The sequence below is a fragment of the Cucurbita maxima genome, unplaced genomic scaffold (genome assembly GCF_002738345.1).
Source record: "Cucurbita maxima cultivar Rimu unplaced genomic scaffold, Cmax_1.0 Cma_Scf00004, whole genome shotgun sequence".
NCBI lineage: Eukaryota > Viridiplantae > Streptophyta > Magnoliopsida > Cucurbitales > Cucurbitaceae > Cucurbita > Cucurbita maxima.
The window spans coordinates 5,631,996-5,657,333 of NW_019272020.1; the positions used below are offsets into that span (position 1 = coordinate 5,631,996).

The 25,338-nt window shown below is 34.6% G+C and overlaps 3 protein-coding genes across 5 annotated transcripts; 2 read left to right on the forward strand and 1 right to left on the reverse strand.

The window, feature by feature from the left end:
* Positions 1-2,907: 2,907 nt before the first annotated feature.
* LOC111478201 (uncharacterized protein YMR317W-like) lies at positions 2,908-6,689 on the reverse strand. Of its 2 annotated transcripts, XM_023122361.1 has the most exons (6): positions 6,250-6,689; positions 5,827-5,932; positions 4,922-5,045; positions 3,627-4,532; positions 3,122-3,542; positions 2,908-3,005 (listed from the first exon to the last, which is right to left on the reverse strand). In XM_023122361.1, the coding sequence occupies exons 1-5, from the start codon at positions 6,422-6,424 to the stop codon at positions 3,141-3,143; spliced, it is 1,713 nt and encodes a 570-aa protein (XP_022978129.1). In that variant the 5' UTR covers positions 6,425-6,689; the 3' UTR covers positions 2,908-3,005; positions 3,122-3,140. The 2 variants fall into 2 exon arrangements, with proteins under 2 accessions (XP_022978129.1, XP_022978128.1); XM_023122360.1 differs by having other exon boundaries at positions 2,908-3,542.
* An 11,631-nt stretch (positions 6,690-18,320) lies between these two features.
* LOC111478301 (acid phosphatase 1) lies at positions 18,321-20,156 on the forward strand. The gene is made up of 3 exons (XM_023122498.1): positions 18,321-18,774; positions 19,553-19,765; positions 19,849-20,156. Exons 1-3 carry the CDS (start codon positions 18,389-18,391, stop codon positions 20,024-20,026), a joined length of 777 nt encoding a protein of 258 aa, XP_022978266.1. The 5' UTR covers positions 18,321-18,388; the 3' UTR covers positions 20,027-20,156.
* A 904-nt stretch (positions 20,157-21,060) lies between these two features.
* On the forward strand, positions 21,061-25,209 carry LOC111478297 (acetyltransferase NSI-like). Of its 2 annotated transcripts, none has more exons than XR_002717429.1 (8): positions 21,061-21,317; positions 21,526-21,611; positions 22,041-22,101; positions 22,682-22,868; positions 23,421-23,520; positions 23,613-23,713; positions 23,831-24,156; positions 24,906-25,209. XR_002717429.1 is itself a non-coding variant. In XM_023122493.1 (8 exons), exons 1-8 carry the CDS (start codon positions 21,205-21,207, stop codon positions 24,983-24,985), a joined length of 822 nt encoding a protein of 273 aa, XP_022978261.1. In that variant the 5' UTR covers positions 21,063-21,204; the 3' UTR covers positions 24,986-25,209. The 2 variants fall into 2 exon arrangements, 1 of the variants encoding a protein (XP_022978261.1); XM_023122493.1 differs by having other exon boundaries at positions 21,063-21,317; positions 24,063-24,156.
* Positions 25,210-25,338: the final 129 nt, after the last annotated feature.

Consider the following 25,338-nt stretch of genomic DNA (forward strand, 5'->3'; position numbering starts at 1 on the left):
AAAGTGTTCATGGGTTAAGTGGGCTCGAGTTTAAACATTTTTTAAACTTAACCCCACGATTTTGATGGTAAATTGAACGGGTTCTGGTCATCGAATTATTTCAAGACCGTAAATAAATAAATAAAATATTTAATTTCTATTTGGAACAAAAAAAAAAATTAGAAAGTACAATAATGTTGTAGCTAGGGTAGTGCTACGCATAGCATTTTTAATTATAATATTCAATGCATAATAATTAAATAAGGAATGCCAACCAAATTTGTGTTTTTTATTAATAATTATTTTCCATAAATTATATTACCGTTTGAAATTATTTATATATATTTTTTAAGGTAAGACTTTATTTTAATAAATATATAATAAAAGTGGAGGAAACAAAATTAGATTCTTTAAATAATTAAATTCACAACAATTATTGTTTAATAGGGCATTGGATGCCCAATGTCTTTGGTGGGGGACCAAAATTATAGGTTGGGATTAACCCATTTTTATTAAATTTAATATATTAATGATAATTTCTTTTTTTACTAATTATTTAATTAAAATAAATTCAGAAAATAAAATAAAAATGATAATTAAAAAATAGGAAATATATTCCATTTTCAATGAAAGCTCACCAACCAATACTAATTTATTTAAAAAGTTTTAAAAGACAAAAAATAATAAATTAATAATTAATAATTAATAATGTTTAGTGACAAAAATGGTGATATTTGTTTGTACATTTGTTTTATTTATTGTCTTAAACGAGGTGGAAGTGGTTGACCTAACATAGTTTCTTATTAATTTTTTACTTAATATAATTTTAATTTTAATTTTAATTAAATGAATCTTCATTTATACTCTTATTCATTTAGAAGGAAAAAAAATGTTGTTGTTTATTACTGAGCCTGAGGAACAACGGACTTAAGGAAGTCTACTCTCGTCCTTTGGACCAATTTCTAACTGAATAAAAAAGGGTGAGTCACTCTTTTTCACATATACCGGGAGAAAAGGTTACGATAGCAAGCCTCCCCCCCGGACAAGGGGGCGGCGATCAACCATCCACTCTCGAGATTCATATGGATCAATCGATCTCTGCGTCCTACCAGTTTGCTATATAGACTCACTCTACTAAGTGGCAACAAATGCTCGAATTATTCTTGTAAAAAACAATGGACCTATTTCTCATCCTAGGAGTTACAATAATCATAATAATTGCTCTGTTTCATTTTATTGGCGGTTCGGAGTCAGTAGTAGAATATATTCTTTTACAGTTTCAGCTCGACTGATCCAACTTGGGTTTGATATGTAGTCATTTTTTTTACACCTTTCGAGGTGTTTAAGGTAGTATGGCTACTCAGATCAACCAAGTAAAGTGGTTGTACTATTGGCTTGGTTGTTGATGAATTGTATGTAGTATGAACGGTGTGTACCCTGTGGCCCTTATAAATGTCGTGTTTTGTGATTGTTTGACGTGTATTATGTTGTGTTTATTACTATGATATATGTTATACCATGAGACAGTTATATTATGTTATGAATCGTAGTGTGAATTCAATGTTACATGATGCATGAAACCTCTGTATGTTATGTTACACACATTATGCTAGCATGTTCACTCCAAATTTATATGATACTATTAAGCGAGGTATGTTATATAATGAAAATTATGTTTATGAAAAGAACAGAGGAATGAGGATCTCATGCATTTTGTATGTCACGTACATTAAGATACTTTTCATTATGATTAGTAACGGGTGCATACACTACAATATTATGTACACCATGATATTATGTGCGCTCATTTCTCTCCACGACTTTCTAGCAACATGAGAGTACGCTAGCCTAAAGCTAGGTCCAAAGGTACTTATACAAGCCCAACTGGGGTCTACATTGCACATCTAATTTGCCTTACACTGAAAAGTAAAGACTAAAGTCACGTTGTTTTATGAAATGATAGGTTTCATCATGATTGCATTTTCTAATACCAAAGTTACTATTGGAATAAACCATAAAAATATTTTTGAAACAAAATATTAATTTATATTGAAATTTTTAAAAGTTTTTTGGAAATAGAACGCAAAATAAATATAAAATAAAACATACAAAAGAGATTGCTTTGGGTTGGGCCTTTCTCTTTATGACCTGTTTGTTTCAAGGGATTTAAATATGAATATGGGCTTTTAAATGTCGTACTTATCATTCAAGCTACTTGCTTCTTTTATGACATGATCACGTTTCTTACTTCTTAAGAGTGAAGACTATCTCTACAGACCAATAAGAGTTCTTCCAAAAAACTATCTTTACATACCACTATGAGTCATTCCAACATATTTTGTCTTCACTCACATGCATCCCGAGAAAATAGTGATTTGTGTAAAACATCTGAGTCTTTTGAAATTAAGTATTGGGACATAAAAAAAAATTTCTAACTTGATTTTGTTTATATTTAGTTGTAATTTAATGTTATTTAAAAAAATAAAACATGTATCATTAGTTAATTTCTTATATGTTTAAATAAATTAAAGCCTACAATTTAAAGCATATTGTTTGTAATATAGTCGTTAATAAACAAAAATTAAATCAAAATTAAAATTGATAATTCAATCAAAATCAATTCATTGACAACAATTAATTATCTAAAATTAAAACTACTTTAGAAAACCAAACAAAAATAATTCTAATAGTTACATACTAACATCAAATTGTTACAACTAAAAGAATTTAAGGACTAAATCGTTATGTACTAAAAATTTAAGGACTAAATTGTTAATTTAACGAAATTACAGGGACGTAAACGTGTTTTTAAACCAAAGAAAAAAATTACCCCTATATAAAAGTTGAAACACAAATTTTCTGAAGACAGAATGACATGCCACTTTATCCCAAAACAAATTGTTTGGGATACACAAAAAATACTTCAGATTTGCAGATAACAGAGCCTCCTAAGAGGATAAAACTAATTTATCTTCAGAAATCACATACAATCTCCATATTTTTATCTTCTCTCCTATGAGGATTCACTGCACAATTGGGCAGATTCCATCATTTTCATATTTCAGACCCAAAATGATGCCAAAAATAATAATGATGATGATAATTAAATAGAAAAGGAAATAAAGAAAAATACAGTACAAACCCCATCATCATCTTAGATGTTACAAGAGGCCAAAAGGCTCAGGCAGAGCTTCAAATCCATTATCCAAAATGGAAGCCAAATCCGTTTTATCATCGGCACTGTGCAGCCAATTCGTGTTTTTCAAGTCCTCTTTCAGCAATATTGCATCATAACGGGAGCTTTCATAGATGTCCAAATGATTCAAGCTTGCACAAAATCTTCCATTTTCTCCTCCTTCGGTTCCCATTGTTGCAGAGTGTCTGTGAAAATGGTTTCCTCTCTCCATGTTGTTGTTAATGCTCATTTGGAAGTCGGTATCGATAGCTTCGGGGTTACTCGAAGCAATGGACTGAGTTTTGGGACTGGCTGCTGCTCGGATGCTGTGTGGAAATAGAGTACTGCCTGAACCTGAGCGCACATTCCCAGGGCTATTTCTTATATCCTGCACCATACAAGCAGATTGGATTGTTGAAATTCATTACAAAAGATAACATATAACCAACTGCACAAAAAAGATGAAGCATACCATATTTCTGATGGCCACATCAAGGGATTTCTTTGAAATAGACCTCCCAAATCCGTTGCTTTCTGCTGTAGTTGTAGAAGGCTTCACAGGTCTCCTTCCGCCCAAATCAGAGGAACTTGAAAGTCTCCTAGTTTCAGGACTATTGGTATTCACCCGGCCCCTTCCAGGAGCGTCAGTTAGTCTTCCCCTTGAGACAGTTGGTGATGATGCTCTTCTAGGCATAGTAACAGTCGATGTAGTCTCTGGACTCCCTCTAACTGATGTAGGAGTTGGGCGGGATCTACCAGCAGAAATCGGCCTGTCGGGCAATGTTGTTCTGAGGTTTGGAGGAGTATCAAGAGGAAAATCAGGGAGGACAATTGGCTGAGGTGCAGCCCGGACCCGAGGACTAGGGGAACTTGGTCGAGATGTAGATGTTGAACTGCGTCCATTCGTTGATAGAACACGTGATGTAGAAGATGGAGTGCTGACAACAGAAGAGAGTGAAGGAGCGGAATTTCGTCGAGTAGGAGTAGATGGACGGGAATTCGACCGAGCTGCAGGAGAACTCAAATTTGCAGGAATTTGAGGCCTAGAACTAGGAGTGGTTGGCCTTGAACTTTGTAGTTGCCTTGGTTTGTCAATGGAGGAGCTGGTGGGGGATGGACGGGCTCTTGAAGGGGTCGAGGACCTCGATGGTGTCGAGCGTGAAGATGGAGTAGAAGGTCTTGCAGTAGATGCACTGCGTGTACTCGGGGAGGCAGGCCTTATGTAAGAGGAAACTGAAGCTGAGCTTGTGTTAAGAATTGATGAAGACCTATTGGAGGAATAGCTACTATACTGGGGAGTGGAGACAGAGGACCGAGACACAGAACTGCTCCTAGCTGGCCTTGAAGGATTGTTACTCTCTGATTGTGAAACTGAAAGCTGAAACAGATATGGGGAAAGCAATTACTACCACCCTAGATAATTCAACTAAAGAGGGATCATGAATCTCCTCATTTGAGAAATGCTTTTGTATAGTAACATTAAAAAGTACTTTAGGAGTTACACAATGTCATGAACAAAGAAGCACACAACATAGAAGGAAGAAAACTGTAACGGCCCAAGCTCACCGCCAGTAGATATTGTCTTCTTTGGGCTTTTCCTTTCGGGTTTTCCCTCAAGGTTTTTAAAACGCGTCTACTAGGGAGAGGTTCCCACACCCTTATAAAGGGTGTTTCGTTCTCCTCCCCATCCGATGTTGGGGATCTCACAAAAACTGAAGTGAAGATACTTGATCATATGCAACTCAGGAAGAGAAGGTTGAATTATACCCTTGAAGCTTTTGTTGTCGAAGATGACCTGACTAAGCTGCTGTTTCTTGGCGCTGCTACCGTGGATTGAACTTCACTTTCAGAGGATGAAGGGAAAAGAGGAGTACCAGGTGGTGTGAGAAGCCTATAGCACAAAGGTTAACCAGAGAAGAATCATGCTTCGGAACACATTGTGCATCACACTAAGATAGGTAAAGTTCGAGCTTAGAAGTTTCAAACATCAATCAAGATCTACCCCTTTTTTTCCCTAGAAAAGAAAGATGTTCACGCTTATTAGAAACACTCCGTCAATCAGAAATATCACCAAATCGCCCGCCCTTCAGGGATACCCTCAGCATCGAGGAACATGTACTGGGTGTATGTGCGACTCGTTCAGACCATAGACCAGGACAAAAGAAAGTACAAAATTTTGCCCATATCAGTGATAAATACCAGTGAATAGGATAGAATAAACGGAAGAACTACCTGTTAAAAGTAAGATCAGGATAGCTGGAATCTACTTCACATAACCCCTCATCAACCATCAGTATTCATATTTTTGATAAGTCATTGACATGTACTTGCAACTTTCTAATTACAATATATGTTTTACTTCTGTGTCATTATCACTCTTAAAGAGATACTTTAAAGTTTTAAGGATTATACAAAAGGGCCCCCCGCTCATGATCACATAAATAGATCAAGTAAAAACATAGCATTTCTAGACTCTGACATTTTTTCAACTTCTTCACCATCTCCATAATTGATAATCCTACAAAATACCTTGGTTATAGATGAAATCTTAGATAGCTTCGAGACTACTACATTGATAATTGATGAAAGAGAGCGTCAAAAGCAGTAAGTTCCAGAGCAAGAAAAAAACATAGAAATCATTGAAGCCGTTACTAATTTGCCAAATAAGTTACCAGTCATAATCGTGTTTTCCTCCCTCAGTCGATGACAGCAGATCGTCGATCCCACTCTTAGCCAATTTCACCGATCCAACTGAAAGCCTCCCCAATTTCACCGGCACTGACATCAAAATCAGATCAAACAACTTAATAACCACAGTCACGCCGAGCAACAAACAAGCAGAACAACACTAATCAAGAACGATCCAAGCAGAACAACAAAAGGATTCCAAATTCACAACCACACACAGTTGAATCCGTCCATAGAGTCATAAAACCATAAAATCAGAACTACAACAGCCTCCAAATCAAGTCACTACAGACTTCAAAAACCTCATTCAACGGCCAAACGCAACAACAACAAAAAAAAGAAAAAAACTCACATCCAGCAACATTACATCAATCCACACAACTCCGTTAATCAGAAAGGATCATTACCATCAGTGGAGCCATCAGAAGCAGCAACAGAGAGACTCCGTCGATTCTTAGAGAAGAGATCCAGATTCTCATCGGAATCCCTAGAGATTCCAGTGAAGCTATGACCACGACGGTGCTGCGACAACAGAGGAGCATTCCGTCCACCAGAAAGTGACTCCCTCCAGTTCCGGTTCATGACGGCGACGATTCGAAGCTCCGATCAGAAAAACGACATATAGGTATCCGTAGAGAGAGAAATCGAAGGAGATGGTAATGAAAATGAAGGTAGAGAAAATGAGTAAATGCAAATGGAGGAAATCAGTCGCAGAACTTTCTATATGTCACAAGGAAAGAGAGAGAGACGGAAGAGTCAGAGTCAGAGAGACGGAGTCAGCGTTCAGATCCATATTTGGTTTTGGTAACGGCGGTTTTGGCCGAGGCTTGATCTGAATAGTACAATGGAGTGATTTTTTTTTTTTTTTCTATTTATTTATTTATAATTTATATATAATTCTTTTTTTATTTCTATATAAAATTTATATTTACAACTGGTTCAGATCTAAGATGTGTATTCGTGACGTGCATAAAATACACTTCCTTTACTTCTTCCCATTTATTTATTTATTATTTTTTTAATTATAATTTTGCTTTTATTTAATCGAGATTTTAATTTAATTTCTAACTCTAAACACGATTGGAATTCGAGAGATTTACGAGATTGAGCTCCCAGCTCGATCTTCCATTATGGATGTGTACGAGAAAAGGGATATAACCTACATTACAGGACGATTGTAAGACCCAATTGAAAGAAAGGGTCGTTACAAAATGGTTATAGTTCCCCGCTCTTGTGGACTTTCTTTTCTTGAATGATTGAGACTAGTATAATGCCTTGTGTCTAATATTTTGATCAAGATTTAGAATTCGAATGCGGTACCATATGGTCCCACTTTTTTCCTACATCGCTTCTTAAGAGTGAAGAATATCCATACAGACCAACACGAGTCATTCTAACATGTTTTGTTCTCACTCACATGTCTTTTAGGAAAATTCTTAGGAGGTCACGTAACATCTAATTATTTCAAGTAAAGCACGTTTAACCATGTGTTTCTTATGATTGAGTCATCGAAAATGTGATGTCCCACATTGATTAGGGAGGAGAACAAACCATCATTTATAAGGGTGTGGAAACCTTCCCCTAACAGACAGTTTTAAAGCCTTGAAGGGAAGCCCGAAAGGGAAAGCACAAAGAGGATAATATCTGCTAGCGGTGGATCTAAGTCCTTACAAAAAAGGAATGTTTACGTCCTAAACGAATAGGGTCGAGTTGGCTAAATAGTGGAACCTCAAAAAAGAGACAAACCGTAAGACGGTAAGGACAGAGATATAAAGCAATGTAGCCTATTCAAAAAGCGCCCCGCACCAGAGACAGACCATAAGACGGTAAGGACAGAGATATAAAGCAACCAGAGACAGACCGTAAGACGGTAAGGACAGAGATATAAAGCAATGTAGCCTATTCAAAAAGCGCCCCGCCCCAGAGACAGACCGTAAGACGGTAAGGACAGAGATATAAAGCCAACCAGAGACAGACCGTAAGACGGTAAGGACAGAGATATAAAGCAATGTAGCCTATTCAAAAAGCGTCCCGCCCCAGAGACAGACCGTAAGACGGTAAGGACAGAGATATAAAGCAATGTAGCCTATTCAAAAAGCGCCCCGCCCCGTGAATTCTAAATTCCATTAGGATCGAAGAAAGCAATGTAGCCTATTCAAAAAGCGTCCCGCCCCGTGAATTCTAAATTCCATTAGGATCGAAGAAAGCAATGTAGCCTATTCAAAAAGCGCCCCGCCCCGTGAATTCTAAATTCCATTAGGATCGAAGATGGATAAAACGTAGAATCAAACTTTGAAAATCTTATTTTCTTCAGGGTTTTATTTTTATTTTTATTTTTATTATGAAGGTTGAAAGAAAACGTGATATATAATTAAAATATTTAACAAATTATTTAAATCATTACATTCACCGACTTATAAATAATTGAGGCCAATAATTAGCAATCTCTTTTCCTCTTTCTTTCATTTTGGTTATTAATTATCGATCAAACATTTAAATAATATTTTGTCTCACCAATAAAAATAAGTAGTTGAAATTAAATAAATATTTTTTTCAAAATTTTAATTTGTCATGAATGCCGTTTTTTAATCCTAATATTTCTCTAAATTAATAAATAAATAATCTTAAATTTTGCATTTTATTTTGTGTAACAACCACAAAAAAAAATGATAATAATAATAATAAATAAATAAATAAAATAATCAAAAATAATAATGTGATGATGTTAAATGATGATATGTTAATGTAAAATGCATGATGATATTTTATATTAAGATGATGTGCATGTATTAAATGACATGGTGCATGATGACGATGAGTTTTTTTAAGACACAACCCTTGATGTTAATGATGATGAACGTATGAAGGCCAATTTATGCATGTTATCTAGGGTAATGTGTGAATGATATATAGGGTTGTGTGTAAGAATAATTTAAGATGAAAATTGTAGGAAATTCATGCATATTGTGTATTCATATACATCGGGTTACTTCCCATTTATGATAATGAGTATGGACGTATGTACTGTGATGATGATCATCATCATGCCACGTATGATACTCAGTGTGATATGAACTAAAAGACATCAATCATACAATATACTTCAATGAAGGTGCGAAGAAAATGTTGTTGAAATTATCAAAAATATTTCAAGTCGTGCACATTGAAGAAAATAAAATTTCATTGTTATAAATTTTCGGTGGATTTAGAGTAATTTAGAGTTATTGTATTTCATTGATATATTTTAAGACTTTTTATTTACTTTAGATTACATTTACCTAATGGTTAATTATGATCATCGAATATGAATGTTAGAACTATTGGAATGTCTTTAACAGTTTTAGTTTGAGGCCTGGCTAAAGTTTCTTTGCAATTGTATGTAGTTTAGGTTGCATGTAGAATCATTTAAGCTCGACATGATCAATCTTGCTTGTAGAGTGATTCGAATATCAAACAAGTGTTATTGCCTTGAGATATTTGATCAACAAAAATCATTCAAGCTAGACATGATCGATTTTGCTTGTGGAGTGATTCAAATCTCAAACAAGTGTTATTCTTCTTGCCTTGAGATATTCGATTAACAAGGTAATCTGAATCTTACTCCTCTTGTAGTGATTCCATATCACGAGGGTTCGTTGACATCCAGACGTTTGGCTACGGATAACTAACCTGACTATGATGGGTAAAGGGGTCTCGGCAATCACACAAGTAAATAGACTTTCAATGGCTTCTTCTCTACGGCATTGTTTTTTTCTTCCATGCAAAGCTCTAAAACATTTGTGTGCGAACTACATGGAGACTCACACTCGCACGTGTAGATTGTGTGTAGGAAAGTATTACACATCCAATTTTGTTCGGATTGGAGGTTACCTCTATAATTTGGAGCCAATTATAAGAGGATGAGACTTATTGGGAGGAGTCCTACATTGGCTAATTACGGGGATAATCATGTATTTATAAGTAATATAACATTATGGAGGCCGTAGTTCCTAACATGGTATCAGACCTTACCCTTACTATATTAACAATTCTGCGTTAAAAATGATTTTTTTTAATAAAGTAAAATATATATATATATATATATATATATATATATATATATATATATATATATAATATTAAATTTTAGAAAGGAAATAGAAAGAATTATCCCAACGTTCTTAAAAGTTTGAAAATGACTCGACACCCATTTCAACCAAACATTCCACGTGGAAACTTTATTTTCATAAAATTGGTGGAAATAATAAAAAGTAACATTTATGCAAAGATAATTATAATAACCAAATAATTTTTATTCAACATAAATTTTAATTTTATATTTAATAATGTTTTTTTAAAAATTTAAATTAAATTCAAATTTCAAACTAATAATTATATTCATATATTTCTGCGTGTATGTCGCTACTGATGGTAATAACTTTCATTTCTTTTTCCATTTTCTCGATTCTTAATTGTTGGCGTCTAGTTACTCGAAGTTACCGGTTGCTGACGAAATTATCTTTTTTCTCCTTTCTTTCCCCTTCTTCTCGATTGTTAATTGTTGGCGTCTTGCCACTCACAGTCACCAATCGCTGACGACAATACTTTTTTTCTCCTTATTTTCTCCTTCTTCTCGATTCTTAATTGTTGGCATCTCGCCACTCGTAGCCACCGATCGCTGATGACTGTACTTTTTTTCTCTTTACTTTCCCTTCTTCTCAATTCTAATTGTTGACGTCTCCCCACTCGTAGCTACTGGTCGCCGACGACCGTACTTTTTTTTTCCTTTCTTTCCTCTTCGCCTCGATTCTTAATGGTAATGACAGAGAGAAAAAAATAATCACAATAATATTTTTTTTATAAAAAGTTTAATAATTAAAAAAATTATAACAAATATTCTTTAATAAAAATAAATGTCACATTAACTTTTAATTAATAATTAAAAGAAAAAATAACTAACTTACAAAATATAAATTTTTTAAAATAAAATAGTTAGAATTTGAGCAAATAAATATATATATATATATTTAAAAAAAAAGAATAAAAAGAAGATAAAACACGTGGAGGTGCATGTGAATGGTCCAGCAAAGTTGGGTTATCAAATTCGTATCTACCAAGAATCAGACAGCACGTGTCNTGGTTTTTTTTTTTTTTTTTAATTTCCCAATATTAAATAATTATGAATAATTGTAGATATAAACAAAATTAGCTAATTATTAAATTTTTAAAATCTTAGTCCAAATAATTCATAGTTAATTATTTTGCCAAATTAATAAAATTAGCATAGTTTTATCGATATTTTAAAAGTATTTTTAAAATATTTTGTAGCTCTAAATTTTTTAAAAATTTTCAAAAAGTTTTAAATTATTCTTTAAATTTTTTAAAAATTAAAAAAAATTTAGACAGAGATAAAAAAATCTTGATTTTTTTTTTTTTTAAATAAAGGTGAAAAATATTAATGAAACCTTTTAAAGTTAGTATTTTTAAAACACGGTTAAAAGACAAGGCTATTTTTTAATCAAAATATTAATCTGCTTCATCTTAAACGAACGGTAAGAGTATATTTCAATTTTTTTTAAATTAATTGAAAGTTTAAAATATTTTTTTATTATCATTATTATTATTATTATTATTATTATTAATATATTAAAACATTATCTTTTTTGTTTCATAGGTTTTAGGTTTATTTTTAATTTAATTTTCATTTAATGCCCACACCTTTCTCCTAATTGCCCATTAAATTTGAGAGAGAGAAAGAGAGAGCCCTTAAAATTAATTATAGGGATGGAGGAGAGAGAATGCCCTTAAATCTTAGGTAGGGAGAGGGATAAAAGCAAATGTCAATAAAGTTAGAAATATTATTCAAGGAAGCCTTCACTATAATAATAATAATTTAAGGTTGTTCGTTTCTAAGAGCCGAGCGCTCTCATTGGCGTGGGAGAGGTTTCCACACTCTTATATCCTTCGCAATCTACCACTCTTCGGAACCCAACATCATCGTTGGCGAGAGGTTTCCACAGTATACCCTTCACAATCCACCTCCTTTCGAGGCCCAACGTCCTTACTGGTTAGAGAGGTTTTCACACCCTTTATACCCTTCGCAATCTATTTTCTTTTGGGGCTTGGGGCCCAACGTTCTCGCTGATGGGAGAGGTTTTCACACTCTTATAAGGAATGTATGCTTCATTCTTCTCTCCAACCAATGTGGGATCTCACAATTTACCCATTTCGAGGCTCAGCGATCTCGCTAGCATACCACCTAATATTTGATTCTGATACATGTATCACCCAAGCCCACCGGTAATAGATATTACGTTTCGTCGTCTAATGAGTATTCAAACTTTCAATTTTGTGTCTAATACGTCACTCAACTTTAAAAATGCTTTTAAACTCTCAATTTTATGTCGTTTATGTCTATATATTAAAAAAAGATATCGATCATAAAAAATCTATTAAACACGAAATTTCTTAACATTTAAATATTTACACACAAAAATAAAAAGTTCGAGAATCTATTAAATATTTTTTAAGATTCACGAATCAACTAGACGTAAAACTGAAAGGTCGGTGACTTTCTCGAATCGAAATTGTGAATGTGAGAGAGCAAGAATAATTGAAGTGTTTGGTTGCTTTCATGAGTAAGGTGAGTTGCGACCCATCGCCCTTCGAAGTTAGGGTGTGGTCCTCTTCTTGGGTACTTCAACTATTTGGACCCATTCTTGCCCAATCTAATTTACAATAATACCATTTTTTTTTTGTTCCATTTTTTAAAATTATGTCTATTTATATTAATAATTATGTCGAGATTGTCTCGTGTATATTAATCAGAGGAACGAGATATGCTCACCAATAAAATCTAAAATCTGAACCACTTCTTAAAATAAGTGTAAAATCTTGAGGGAAGCCTAGAAGAGAAGAAGGGTTTGCACTGTTACATTCATTTTCGGCAGATCAGTTATAGGAACTTCATAGTTAAGCGTTAAACGTGTTTTTCTTAGAGCAATTTTGTCGGTTTTAAAATGCGTTTGCTAGGGAGAGGTTTCTACACCATTAGAAAGAGTGTTTCATTCTCCTCCCAACCGATGTGGGATCTTACAATCCACCCCCCTTCGAAACCCAGCGTTCTCGGTGACACTCGTTCCTTTCTCCAATCAATGTGGGATCTCTACTAAATCCACCCTCATTCGGGGCCCAGCATCCTTACTGGCACATCACTGACACATTGCCCTGTGTCTGGCTCTGCCCAGACGCACTGCTAGTAGATATTGTCTACTTTGGTCTGTTACGTATCTTCGTTAGCCTCACGGTTTTAAATTGTGTCTACTAGGGAGAGGTTTTCACACCCTTAAAAAGGTGTTTCGTTCTCCTCCCCAACTGATGTGGGATTTTACAATGTCGCAAGACAATGTCGAGTGTCGAATTCTAAGTATTGGTCATTACAGAAATGGTGAAATTTTCTTTTTAAAAAATCGTGACTTTGAGTGAAAACTGATAACACCGAAACGAAATTTACAAATTAACTTAAGTTTTTTTAGACCTCCGTAACTCAAATATGGAAAAGAACGAACGATATCGAACCCGAATTGGTTAAGACGTTGTAATTGGAAGTAGGGCTTTGGAGATGACACAAGGAGCCTCCATCAGAGCCCCCACCCACTTGAAAAAATGAGCATTTTGGCCTTTAATTTGCCTTTTTCTCATCTTTCACGTGCATCTCCATAATCGCCTCTTTCCCACATGCACACGTCCCTTCAATTATGCCCACCAAACTCCCCTCCCAACCACCCGTTACAATCCTCTCCCGTTTAGTCCGTTCCGACCTAAATTTTATTTTGGTCGGTTTATTTTATTTCGATATTATGATGTTCTACATTGGTTTGGAGGAGAACGAAACACTCTTTATAAACGTGTAGAAACCTTCCCCTAGCAAATGCATTTTAAGTCCGTAAGGGAAAGTCCAAAGAGGACATTATCTGCTAGCGTTGGACCTAAGTCGTTACAAATGGTATTAGAGCTAGACACGAGGTGATGTGCTAGCGAGGAGGCTGTTCTTCGAAGGGGGGTCCTATATCGATTGAAGAAAGGAACGAGTGCCAACAAGGACACTGGGCCCCGAAGGAGGGTGGATTGTGATGTCCCACATTGGTTGGGGAGGAGAACAAAACATTTTTTATAAGGGTGTGTAAACCTTTCTCTAACATATGTGTTTTAAAGCTTTGAGGAAGCCCGTAAGGGAAAGAGAACACACGTGAGTGAGGACAAAGCATGCTAAAATAACCCGTATTGGTTTGTAGGGCTAGTAGCTAGGGTCATAGGGTCATCAGATACCGAATCTAAATTCCAAATCCTGAACATCGAGGACGAGCCTTTTGAGAATTTTATAAGAATACAAAGCATCTATTTCCAATAGTTTTTGTTTGTTGACCCATTCGTGGGATGCATGTTTTGTTGGGGGTTATGATGCCTCCTTCATGGCCACCCACCATCCCTACAATTAGGTCAAATTTGAAAGCGGCAAAATTTATAACATTTATCGATTTATCGTAATATTATCTGTTTTCGCCAATTATATATAGTCGTCAACCTCATGGTTTTAAGGGTGTGGAAACTTCTCTCTAGTAAACTCATTTTAAAATCGTGAGCCTGACGACTATACATAACGGGCTAAAGTGGACATTATCTACCAGCAATGAGTTTGGACTACTACATATAGTATCAAACCTAAACACCGATTAGTGTGCTAGCGAAGACGCTGGACCCCCAAGGCTAATGACGATGATACGTAATAGGACAAAGCAGACAATATCGACTATTTGTGGGCTTTAGCTGTTACACATTCCTAGAACAGTGATATCATTTCTCTCCAATTAGTACTCATAGACATTATCTACCAGCAATGGGCTTGGACTACTACATATAGTATCAAAGCTAAACACCGATTAGTGTGCTAGCGAAGACGTTGGACCCCCAAGGCTAACGACGATGATACGTAACACGACAAAGCAGACAATATCTACTATTTGTGGGCTTTAGCTATTACACATTCCTAGAACAGTGATATCATTTCTCTCCAATTAGTACTCATTCTCCACATTCTATACAACTTCTCTACGACCCGTTAAAATTATCTATACTAATTTCTTTATAATATTTTAAGTAAATTATATATCTAACGGTGTAAAACGTTTTAACTAGCTAACCCGTCACTAAATTAAATTTAAAAAAAAAAAAAAAAAAAATTTAGGAATTAAAGTCACTTGAAACAAACGCAAAATGGAAATGGCATCATATTATATAGTTCCTTGTTCTTCACTTCAACGACAAATCAAATCCTTGAATGCTTCAAAAGGTTTTTAAACCAACAAAAACTTTATTTACCACAACAATCTTCTCCTTCACTAAAAGATAAAAGTAGAAATATGTTCGTATATGACCGAACAAGTTAAACAAAAATTTGGTCGATTCAAGCTAATTTTTGTCGAAATTAATCTAGAATTGACGTCGAAATCGAGTATTTATCCAATCCAAAATTGATCGAAACTGAAGCAATGAGGGGTATTAAAAATTTAATGATCTAAAAAATCCAATTAATCTAGCATAACCCGAACAGTTTGGATTGACTTATGAACTTACTTTGGTCTGGTCGAGTTCAAATAAATGAAAACTTTAGATTGAGTTTAACTGAGTTTATTTTTAAATTTTTTAAAAAATATTTTTATTTACGATATATATATATATATATACATATATCAATTTTAATTTTATAATTATTGTTATAATTACTTTTTTTTTACCCTCTTTAAAAATAACTTTTAAAATTTTTAAATATATATTAAAATGAAATTAAGTCAAATGAAAATATAATATTGATAAATTGAGAGCCCATGAACCATAGCCCATCTACTTTGGTCCATGTAGAGCCCATGAAACATGGGCCTCTCTTTTTCAATCTCAAGGCCCACTAAAATTAAAGACTACGAACGGGAAAGGTCATCTTTTACCTAGCTTTGGTCTTGACACGTGACTTGAGTATTTTAAGAAATATTTAGTATGACCTTACTATTAGGGTCAGAAAATACATACATAAGCAATCGTAGAGAGACCTATCATTTTATTAAATCATTTCATACCCTTGAACTTTGCTTTTCAGTTCGGGCTAAAATTGGATGTGTAATACTTCTCTACATATAGACTCGTTAGCGCGGGCATATATGTACCCATGTATATGCCCTTCAGCTAGTGCGGGAAAGGAGTCTGCATGATATCATGAGGCACATAAATATCTTAATGTGCATGTTCATACTCGTCATAACACGAAAGTGTCTCAATGCACGTGACATACCAACATTTTATAGTCTTGAAAACAATCATGCGAACATGATGTACATGGCATAACAGAAGTCGTAACACATTATCCTATAGTCGTCGCATAACATAATATAACATGTGTCATAACATTCATAAAATACTGAATATTGAAGGGTCACAGAGCACGTGTTGTTCAAGTCAACAAAATTGAAATCCAAGTCAACAAAATTGACGATTTTTCCTTCACGAATCGGTTAGAAAGACAATAAAATAACGTTAATTTAAATATAATTCAACTTGTTAAGATATATATTATCAACGAATAGGTCAAATGATTTAAATCTTTTTACCGATACTTAATGTTAAACTTTAAAAAATGTAATAAATAAAATATAATATAATATAATAATTTAGTAAATAATTTAAATTACATATATAAAATAGACACCGTCCTAAAAGTTTAGAGATTATTTTATTATATAACCTAATTTATGTATATTAAAAAATAGAAATAAATAAATAATTAAAAAAAAACTTTTTATTTTTTTATAAAAACACCCATGTACTATTATTTTTTTAAAAAAAAGTAACATGACTTTTGAAAAATTATATTAGACATATTTAAAAAATTAGTTATAAATTTAGTGAAAAATATAAATAAACCAATAGACGGTGTCCACATAAGCAAAATAGTGAACGAGAAAGAAATAGGGTGGACTATGACTCGGTCTCCAATAACTCAACCTAAACCACTGTTCGATAACATTTTATTTTTATTGTAACAGTCCAAACTCACTGCTAGTAGATATTGTCTTTTTTGGGTTGTTCCTTTCGAGCTTCCCTCCGTCTGCTAGGGAGAAGTTTTCACTTTCTTATAAAGGGTGTTTCGTTCTCTACCCCGAACGATGTGAGATTAACGATATTATTTTATTTTAGATTTAAAATTTGGTGGTATGGGTTTTTTTAAATTTTAAATATCAATTTTGGTGGGTGTAAAGAGCAAATGACCTTTCGATTTTGCTATCTGATGTCATCTCCACTCACTTTCCCATTCTCTAAATTTTTATATTATAAAAATAATATTTTTTAATTTTTTATTATTCATATATATTTTTAATTTACTATTTGGATATAAAAAAAATATTAGTAATTTAAAATAATGTTATAATTTCATGGATCTTGCTTCAAAATTATTTTAATTATTAAACAAATTTAATTTTTTTTATTTAATTAATTTTTATCTTCATAATTCTCGTGATTTTGGTTTGGTTTCAATCTAATCCTCGATTAGATGAAAAACTCACATATATAAATAGAATTTATATTTTTAGAGACGACTAAATTTATAAATAAATAATAATATTTGTCGAATAATAGTAATTCAACAATAAATTTATTATAGAGGTAGAATTGATATATAAAATATTATCTTTAAAAAATTAAGTTTTTTTTTTTAATATTTTTATTTTTAGGTTCAATGGATCAAAATCAACCCATAGTCATCGGAGTTTTTGTCCTGTTACATCTTAATTTTTTATCCTAATGGTAGATGCAACCGCTATTGTCTATTATGACCCGTTACGTATCGTCATCAGTCTCATGGTTTTAAAACACGTCTATTAAGAAGAGGTTTTCATACCTTTATAAAGAATGTTTCGTTCTCCTCTTAAACCGATGTGAGATCTCATGTCATTTGTTTAATACTAATTGAACCAATTTGAACTACATTCGAGCATGTTGAATAGCTGATATGGATTCCTCATAAGAGTTTTTAACAATCGGGCTCGACCTTGCAATGCCTACAAATAGAGTGACAACTAATTGAACTTGAGAGTGTCATCAGTAGGAGTCTTATGGTGATCGTTGTTAGATGTATTCATAAGTTTGTGGGATTTCACAATCCAGCCCTTTAGGGGCCCAATGTCCTTGCTGACACACCGCTCGATGTATGACTATGATACTACTTATAATAGCTCAAACACACTACTAGTAGATATTATCTGTTTTTGCCTGTTATGTATCGTCGTCAGCCTCATAGTGTTAAAATGAGTCTACTAAAGAGAAGTTTTTAGTCTTTTATAAGGGATGTTTCGTTTTCTTCTGTCACGTGAGACTAAATATATTTATAATTTAATAAATTAATAATAATAAATTTCTCTCTATTTATTTCAACATTTGGGCGTTGCCTTTGTGTTCCTCTTTCTCTCTTTTACACGGTGGCGGTTTTGAATCAAGAACAAGCGGCCGCCGGAGTTACATATGATCTTAATCGGAGAAATGGTCCGGCGAGCGCGAGAGATAATAGCGATGATTATCTTCGCCGTGTTTTCGAGCGACGCCGGAATGACGCCGCCGTACTGGAATCGGGGCGGCGGAGCGAGCTGCAGTCACTGCTTGAGTTGGCGGCTGGCGGCGGAGACGAACAATGTACAGCCGTGGAGGACGGTGCCGGCGCATTGCTGCAGCTGCGTCGGAGCATACATCACCGGCGGGCAGTACCAGTACGATCTCCGATTCGTGGTGGAGCAGATTCTAACCTACGCCGACGAGATCCCGGTCGCCGGCGACGGATTAGACGCTTGGATCCTTGATGTGGATGATACTTGCATCTCCAATGTTGATTATTATAAAAGCAAGAGATATGGGTAACGCTTTTCTACTCCAATTTAGGGGAAATTCATCATTTTTTAACATATTTTTATAATTTTTTTAAATTTTAAATCGAACCGAACACGAACATAGGTTAGCTAATTATTTTTTATACAATTGTTGGTATCGAGATTTGAATCTGAATCTCCGACCAAAAGTCGTCAATTATCACCAACTATACTCACTTTTAACTAACTCGACCAACTAAATTTTGTAATTAACTTAAATGAGGATGAATCGAGTTTTATGAATAATTTTTTTTTTGCAATTTAGTCCCTATAATTTCGACTTTTAATTTAAAAATTTTCAGTTTAGTACATTTAATTTGAGTATATTTTCAATTTAATCAATGTAATCTTAAAATTTATCATCTTAATAGTTTTGAAATTTTCAATTCAGTCCTTATAAATTAGTAAAATTTCCAGTGATAGCCCTTCAACTTTAAAATTTTTAATTTTTAACCTTTGAATTTTACCGTTATTTCAAAAAGTCTCGTGGCGTTTTAAAAAATACAATTTTTATAAATTTTAAAAAATAATAGTGGTAGTGGTTGAGAGTATAATTTTTTTAGTTTTTATTTAGTCGTTGAAGATTAAAATTATTTTTTTTTAGAATAGCATAATTAAAATAATTAAAATAATTAAAATCTACATTTTGTGTAATTAATTTAAATTAATGTTATAAAAGTGGAATTTCTTTTTAGAAAAAAAATATAATAAATTCAACAAAAATCGAAAATTCATATAAGGGGGAAAAATTGATTGGATGAAACAGGTGCGAGCCGTACGATCCGGCGGCGTTTAGGTCATGGGCGATGGAGGGAGAATGTCCGGCGATCCAATCGGTGGCGGAGATGTTCGCAAAGCTCATAGAAGGCGGCTTCAAAGTCTTCCTCGTCACCGGCCGCGACGAAGAGAATCTCTGCCAAGTCACCTCGGAGAATCTCCACCGCGAGGGCTTCGTCGACTACGAACGCCTAATCTTAAGGTATAATCAAAATCGCAGTTCCTTTCCACGCCATACATTCACTCGATTCACTTACCGGATTCCATCTGAATGTTTCTGGTTAGGTCCGCGGCGGAGAAAGGGAGGAGCGCGGTGGCGTTCAAGACGGAGGTACGGCGGCGACTGGTGGAGCAAGGGTACCGTATTTGGGGCAATGTTGGAGATCAGTGGAGCGATCTTCGAGGGGAATTTGTGGGAAATCGTACCTTTAAGTTACCTAATCCTATGTATTTCGTTCCTTAAATGTCAATAAATTAGATGAAAATGTCTTAAAATATGGATAGCTAAAATTTCGATTGTCGACAAAAGATATCGACATTCGTGATATGGACATTGTTTTAATTGATAATAAATGTTATACTCTTTACGTGAACCGAACATCTTATTAGTTAAGCTATATATTTAATTTGTATTACAACAATTTTAGAAGATTTGATTTGATCTCTGTGAATGTTTGATTAATCCACCACACCTAAATGATGTGAAAGTTATCTTATTTATAATTAAATGAATTACAAGGATATGAAAATAGTAATAAATAGAAATAACAATAAATGGAAAGATACCTATGATAATAAAACAAATATTAGATATTTGCCTTATAATAAAATATCAAATATAATATATATGGTAAACTATAATTTATTACTAAATATCCTATATTTAATTTGTATTACAACAATTTTAGAAGATTTGATTTGACCTCGATGACTCGTTAGGAAGTGAGCTACTAGTGCTCATCGGGCTAGGCTTGGCTTGGCTTGGCTAGTAGTGTCTGTCCTCTTTATCCTATATGCTTGTCAACCTATGACTTTTTTAGAACGAATTGGTAGACTAGATGCACGAGGACTGTTGACGAAGTGCCTCGATGCACCACATCCATTACTTCTCTTTTTATGCAATTATGATCTCCACGAAACTTTATAGGTTGAAGAATGTGTAGGCTAGTAGGTTCAAAATCTAGCATGACTGTGGTGTCACACCACTCTTGTAATAGCGAGACAACGATTGTGTAACACATGTTCGGACAATGTTAGAGTCATGTTTTATTTTCGAGTCATGTTTTAGAAAAATGTTATAAAAAACGCGGAGAGGAAATAAGTTGAAAATAGAATAAATAAATTTTAAAAATTTAAATTTATGAAAAATCTATTAAAAATATTTTAAATATAAAACTAAAAGCTGATGTGAAAATTAAAAAACCAAATAAATACAAATTCAAAATCTAAACATTTAAAATAAATAAAAAGAAAAAAAAATTGTTTTCTGAATTTTGTTACATTTTAATTGGATAGCAGCCAGCTGAAGAAGAAGATGACCAAAGCGACTCTGTGGAGAACAGACAACCGCGAGGGCACAGCTGAATCTTCAACTACAGCAAACCGCCTCTCCTTCATTGCTCTGCTACGGCGATTTCTCTGATGCTCCGATTTGGATTTGAGGTCTCAAAACTATTCTCACCAGTGGACTTAATCCCGGTCCAGTCACGTTATCCAGAGATGATGTCTCAGAAGCTCATCGCCGCCTCTTCTCCGTTAGTACAATTCTCAGCGTCCATTCTTATACATCTTAGTTGTTCCTGTTAGTTTTTTCAAATTTTATTTCTCTGATTACCTGTTGAGTTGTTCTTCGTAGCGGGAGCTAAATTTGGTTCCGTTTGTAGCTTAATTCCGTCGCTTATTTGTATGATTTCTTAGGGTTTTTTTAATTTTTTTTTTGTTTTTTTTGTTGAAATGTTGCAGATGCCAAGTTGTTCTGTTGGATTGTAACTCTAAAGGATCGAACTCGTTTCTGGTTCCTCGCAATCTGAACTACCGGCTCACTAAAGGTATCCTCCCTGGATCAGCCTTTTTGTTCTGTTTCTAAGTTGCAAATGTTTTAAGCCTGCAATTTCCTTTTCAGTTTTCGACATTGTCCGTTTCTTCGTGTCTTTAGTGATTGAAACGCTTTGTTGCTAAACTCGTTCAATTTAGGGATTTTGATGCACTTTTTCATTCAGTTTTAAGTGTCACTCTGTTTGCCACACTCGTTCTACAGAACTTGACTCTCGTTTTGCTCTTCCTTTGGGATTCTGAGTATTTAAAAGGAGATTTTGAAGTATGAGTTTCAGTCTAACGTTTTCTTGGTAACCCACTGTGTCTATTATTAAAACTCTCGAGCTAACTCTTAAAATAACGCTAATATCTCTGTCTCTCTATATACTAATTTTGCGTGCGTGTGTACGTGCGTTCGTGCGTGCTTGCATATTATTTTGTAGTGAGCAGGAAGCTGAGTGTCTGTCGACTCAGGGCTAGCTTCTGGGAATCTATCAAATCCGGGTAATTGAAGATTTGGCTATTGTGGTGACCTTTTTGCTCACACTGCAATTTTATTGTAAGCATGCTTTGAAAGATTTCTAGATATACAGAATTTTTAATGCTCTCTTAGTCTGCTAGATGTAGGATATAGCTATTTTCAGTTTTGTTGTTATATAACTTGGGACCCCTTGACGTTGTTTTTGTTGAGGATTGTTGGGAAGGAGTCCCACATTTAGCTAATTAAGGATTTTATTATAAGTAAGAAATACATCTCTATTGGTAGGAAACCTTTTGGGGAAACCAAAACCAAAACCAAAGCCATGAGAACTTATGCTCAAAGTGGACAATATCATACTATTGTGAAGGGTCGTGGTTTCTAACCATTTTGACCACTTGTAACTATCGGGGTTAGATAATTTTTTCTTTTTCTAGGATGAGAAATTGAAGAATCTACATGTACATTATGATACTTTTGTCAAAACCAGCTTTTTTTTGGATAAGAAACAGAAATCTCTTGGTGGATATCTTTCACATCCTACTGACTAGCCTGACCCACAATTGCTACTCTTTTTTAAAAGAGAGTTTCTGCTTCTTGTTGCAGGTTCTTGAACAATAATACTACCCAAGTGGTTGATCCCCCTTCCACACTTCAGGAAGAGGAAGAAGAACCTTTGCCTGAGGAGTTTGTTCTTACTGAGACGACATTATCAGATGGAACAATCGAACAAATAATATTTTCTTCAGGTGGAGATATTGATATATATGATCTTCAAGCCCTTTGTGATAAGGTTAGTCATCTAACTACCTAATCAGAAATATTATTTTTTGTGAGATCCCACGTCGGTTGGGGAGGAGAACGAAACATTCTTTATAAGAGTGTGAAAACCTCTCTCTAGCTGATACATTTTAAAAACTTTGAGGGGAAGGCTGAAGGGGAAAACCAAAGAGGACAATATTTGGTAGCGGTGAGCTTGGGCCGTTACACATGGATTGTGAGATCCCACATCGGTTGGGGAGGAGAACGAAACATTCATTATAGGGGTGTGAAAACCTCTCCCTAGCAGACGCGTCTTAAAAACCTTGAGGGGAAGTCTGAAAGGGAAAGCTCAAAAAGGACAATATCTACTAGTGGTGGGCTAGGAACGTTACAGTTTTGCAGACTATGAGCTCATTGATGGGATCTGGATTTGTCTTCTATTTAGTTAATTTTTACATTCTTTTTCGAAATAAAGTATGTGCTACTTCATCCATCCTCTCAGGCTTGATGTTATTGCAAATTGTTATGATGCACAATATTAAGAATAATCAAGTCATGAGTAAATGATAGATTATTTTGACAGGTAGGTTGGCCTCGTAGACCACTACCAAAGTTGGCTGCAGCCCTTAGAAACAGTTATATGGTAGCTGCATTATATTCGACACAGAAGTCTCCTGTTTCAGGTATTTTGTTGTGATTTTTCATTCATTTTGCTACATCTACGTTTGAAAATATTTATGAACATCTTATTGTATTTTGAGAAGTTATTTGACAGATGAAAATGCACAAAGGAAGCTGATTGGTATGGCTCGTGCCACATCAGATCACGCATTCAATGCTACAATTTGGGATGTTCTTGTGGATCCTTCTTATCAGGTTATCAATTGCTACACTGAAGACTATAGGAAATTTGTGTATTTTAATGTCGATTCACAAATAATAATAATTATCAGCTAGATGCATTAAAGAATAACCAAGTGACATGGAAAACAGGCATTTGGGGCTGCATTAAAAGTAAGCTCAGAAGACTGCAAATATTGAGATCATAAGATCTGGGACAAAAATTCATTATTTTCATTGTACTAATCAGAGAACAACTCGAGGGCGTAAATTTGACATAAAACCCATGTTCTTGGACTATCTTGTACATTAGAACCTGAATAGATATTATTTTTTATGCTATGCTAAACATACTAATACAAGTGATGATGCTTTTGTGGTTCAGGGCCAAGGCCTCGGTAAGGCCCTAGTTGAAAAGCTTATAAGGGCACTTTTGCAAAGGGATATTGGCAATATAACACTCTTTGCGGATAGTCAAGGTACAGTAGTCTCTTTAGTGCTGTGTGAGATCCCACTTCGGCTGGAGAGGGGAATAGAACATTCCTTATAAGGGTGTGAAAATCTCTCCCTACTAGATGCCTCTTAAGAACTTTAAGTGGAAGGTCGAAAGGGAAAATCCAAAGAGGACAATATCTACTAGTGGTGGGTTTGGGCTATTACAAAAGGTATTAGAGCTAGACACTGGGCGGTGTACCAGCGAGAATACTGGACCTTCAAGGGGTTGGATTGTGAGATTCCACATCGGTTGGAGAGGGGTACGAAACATTCCTTATAAGGATGTGGAAACCTCTCCCTACTAGACTCGTTTTAAAAATCTTGAGGGGAAATCCGAAAGGGAAAGCCCAATGATGACAATATTTGCTTGCAGTGGGGGCTTGGGCCGTACAACTTTCCTATAAAACCTTTATTGCAACCTTCTTCGCCATTTAAACTATCATATAGTCTATTACTATTGTTTTCTTTAGAATATTGCATGAATGAGGCTATATTTCAACTCCAACTTTTAAAGGAAATAAAGACGCCTTAACTGCTAGTTATATTCATGTTGATTCAAATCATGTTCAACATCCTTTTTTTTTTTTTATCGGTTTCGGGCAAATACTTCCCCCGACACCCCGATGTCACGATTGTAGGAAGGAAAATTTATTCTGATTCAAATTTTAGCTTATGCAATAACTTAGATTGGATTTAGATTCAGCTGAAGTCTGAAATAATGTGATTGTTGCAGTGGTAGAGTTTTACCAGAATCTAGGTTTCCAACCAGACCCTGAAGGAATTAAAGGCATGTTCTGGTACCCGAGACATTAGAAGACTCTCGCTTGGACAAGGTCACATTTCTTTCTCCCTATGTTCTTCTGTTGTATAACACGAGATCTTGGATTGAAAATAGTACAAAACGTTATTATTGATATGATCATTGTTGAAGTCTGTATATCCACTTCATAGTTATGAGTAGCAACACTAAGCTAAATGAACTTCACTTGTGTTTTCATAAGTACTAGGAGGCCGATGAGTTGGGCTCCTCTTAGCGTTCTATTTGGCCACTTCCCCCATAAGTATTTATAGATTTGAGTAAAAGAATGACCTAATACATACAAGGAAATAAACCAACACTCCCATTGCTTGACTCTGTTTTCTAAGTTTCTTAGAAGTTATGTATG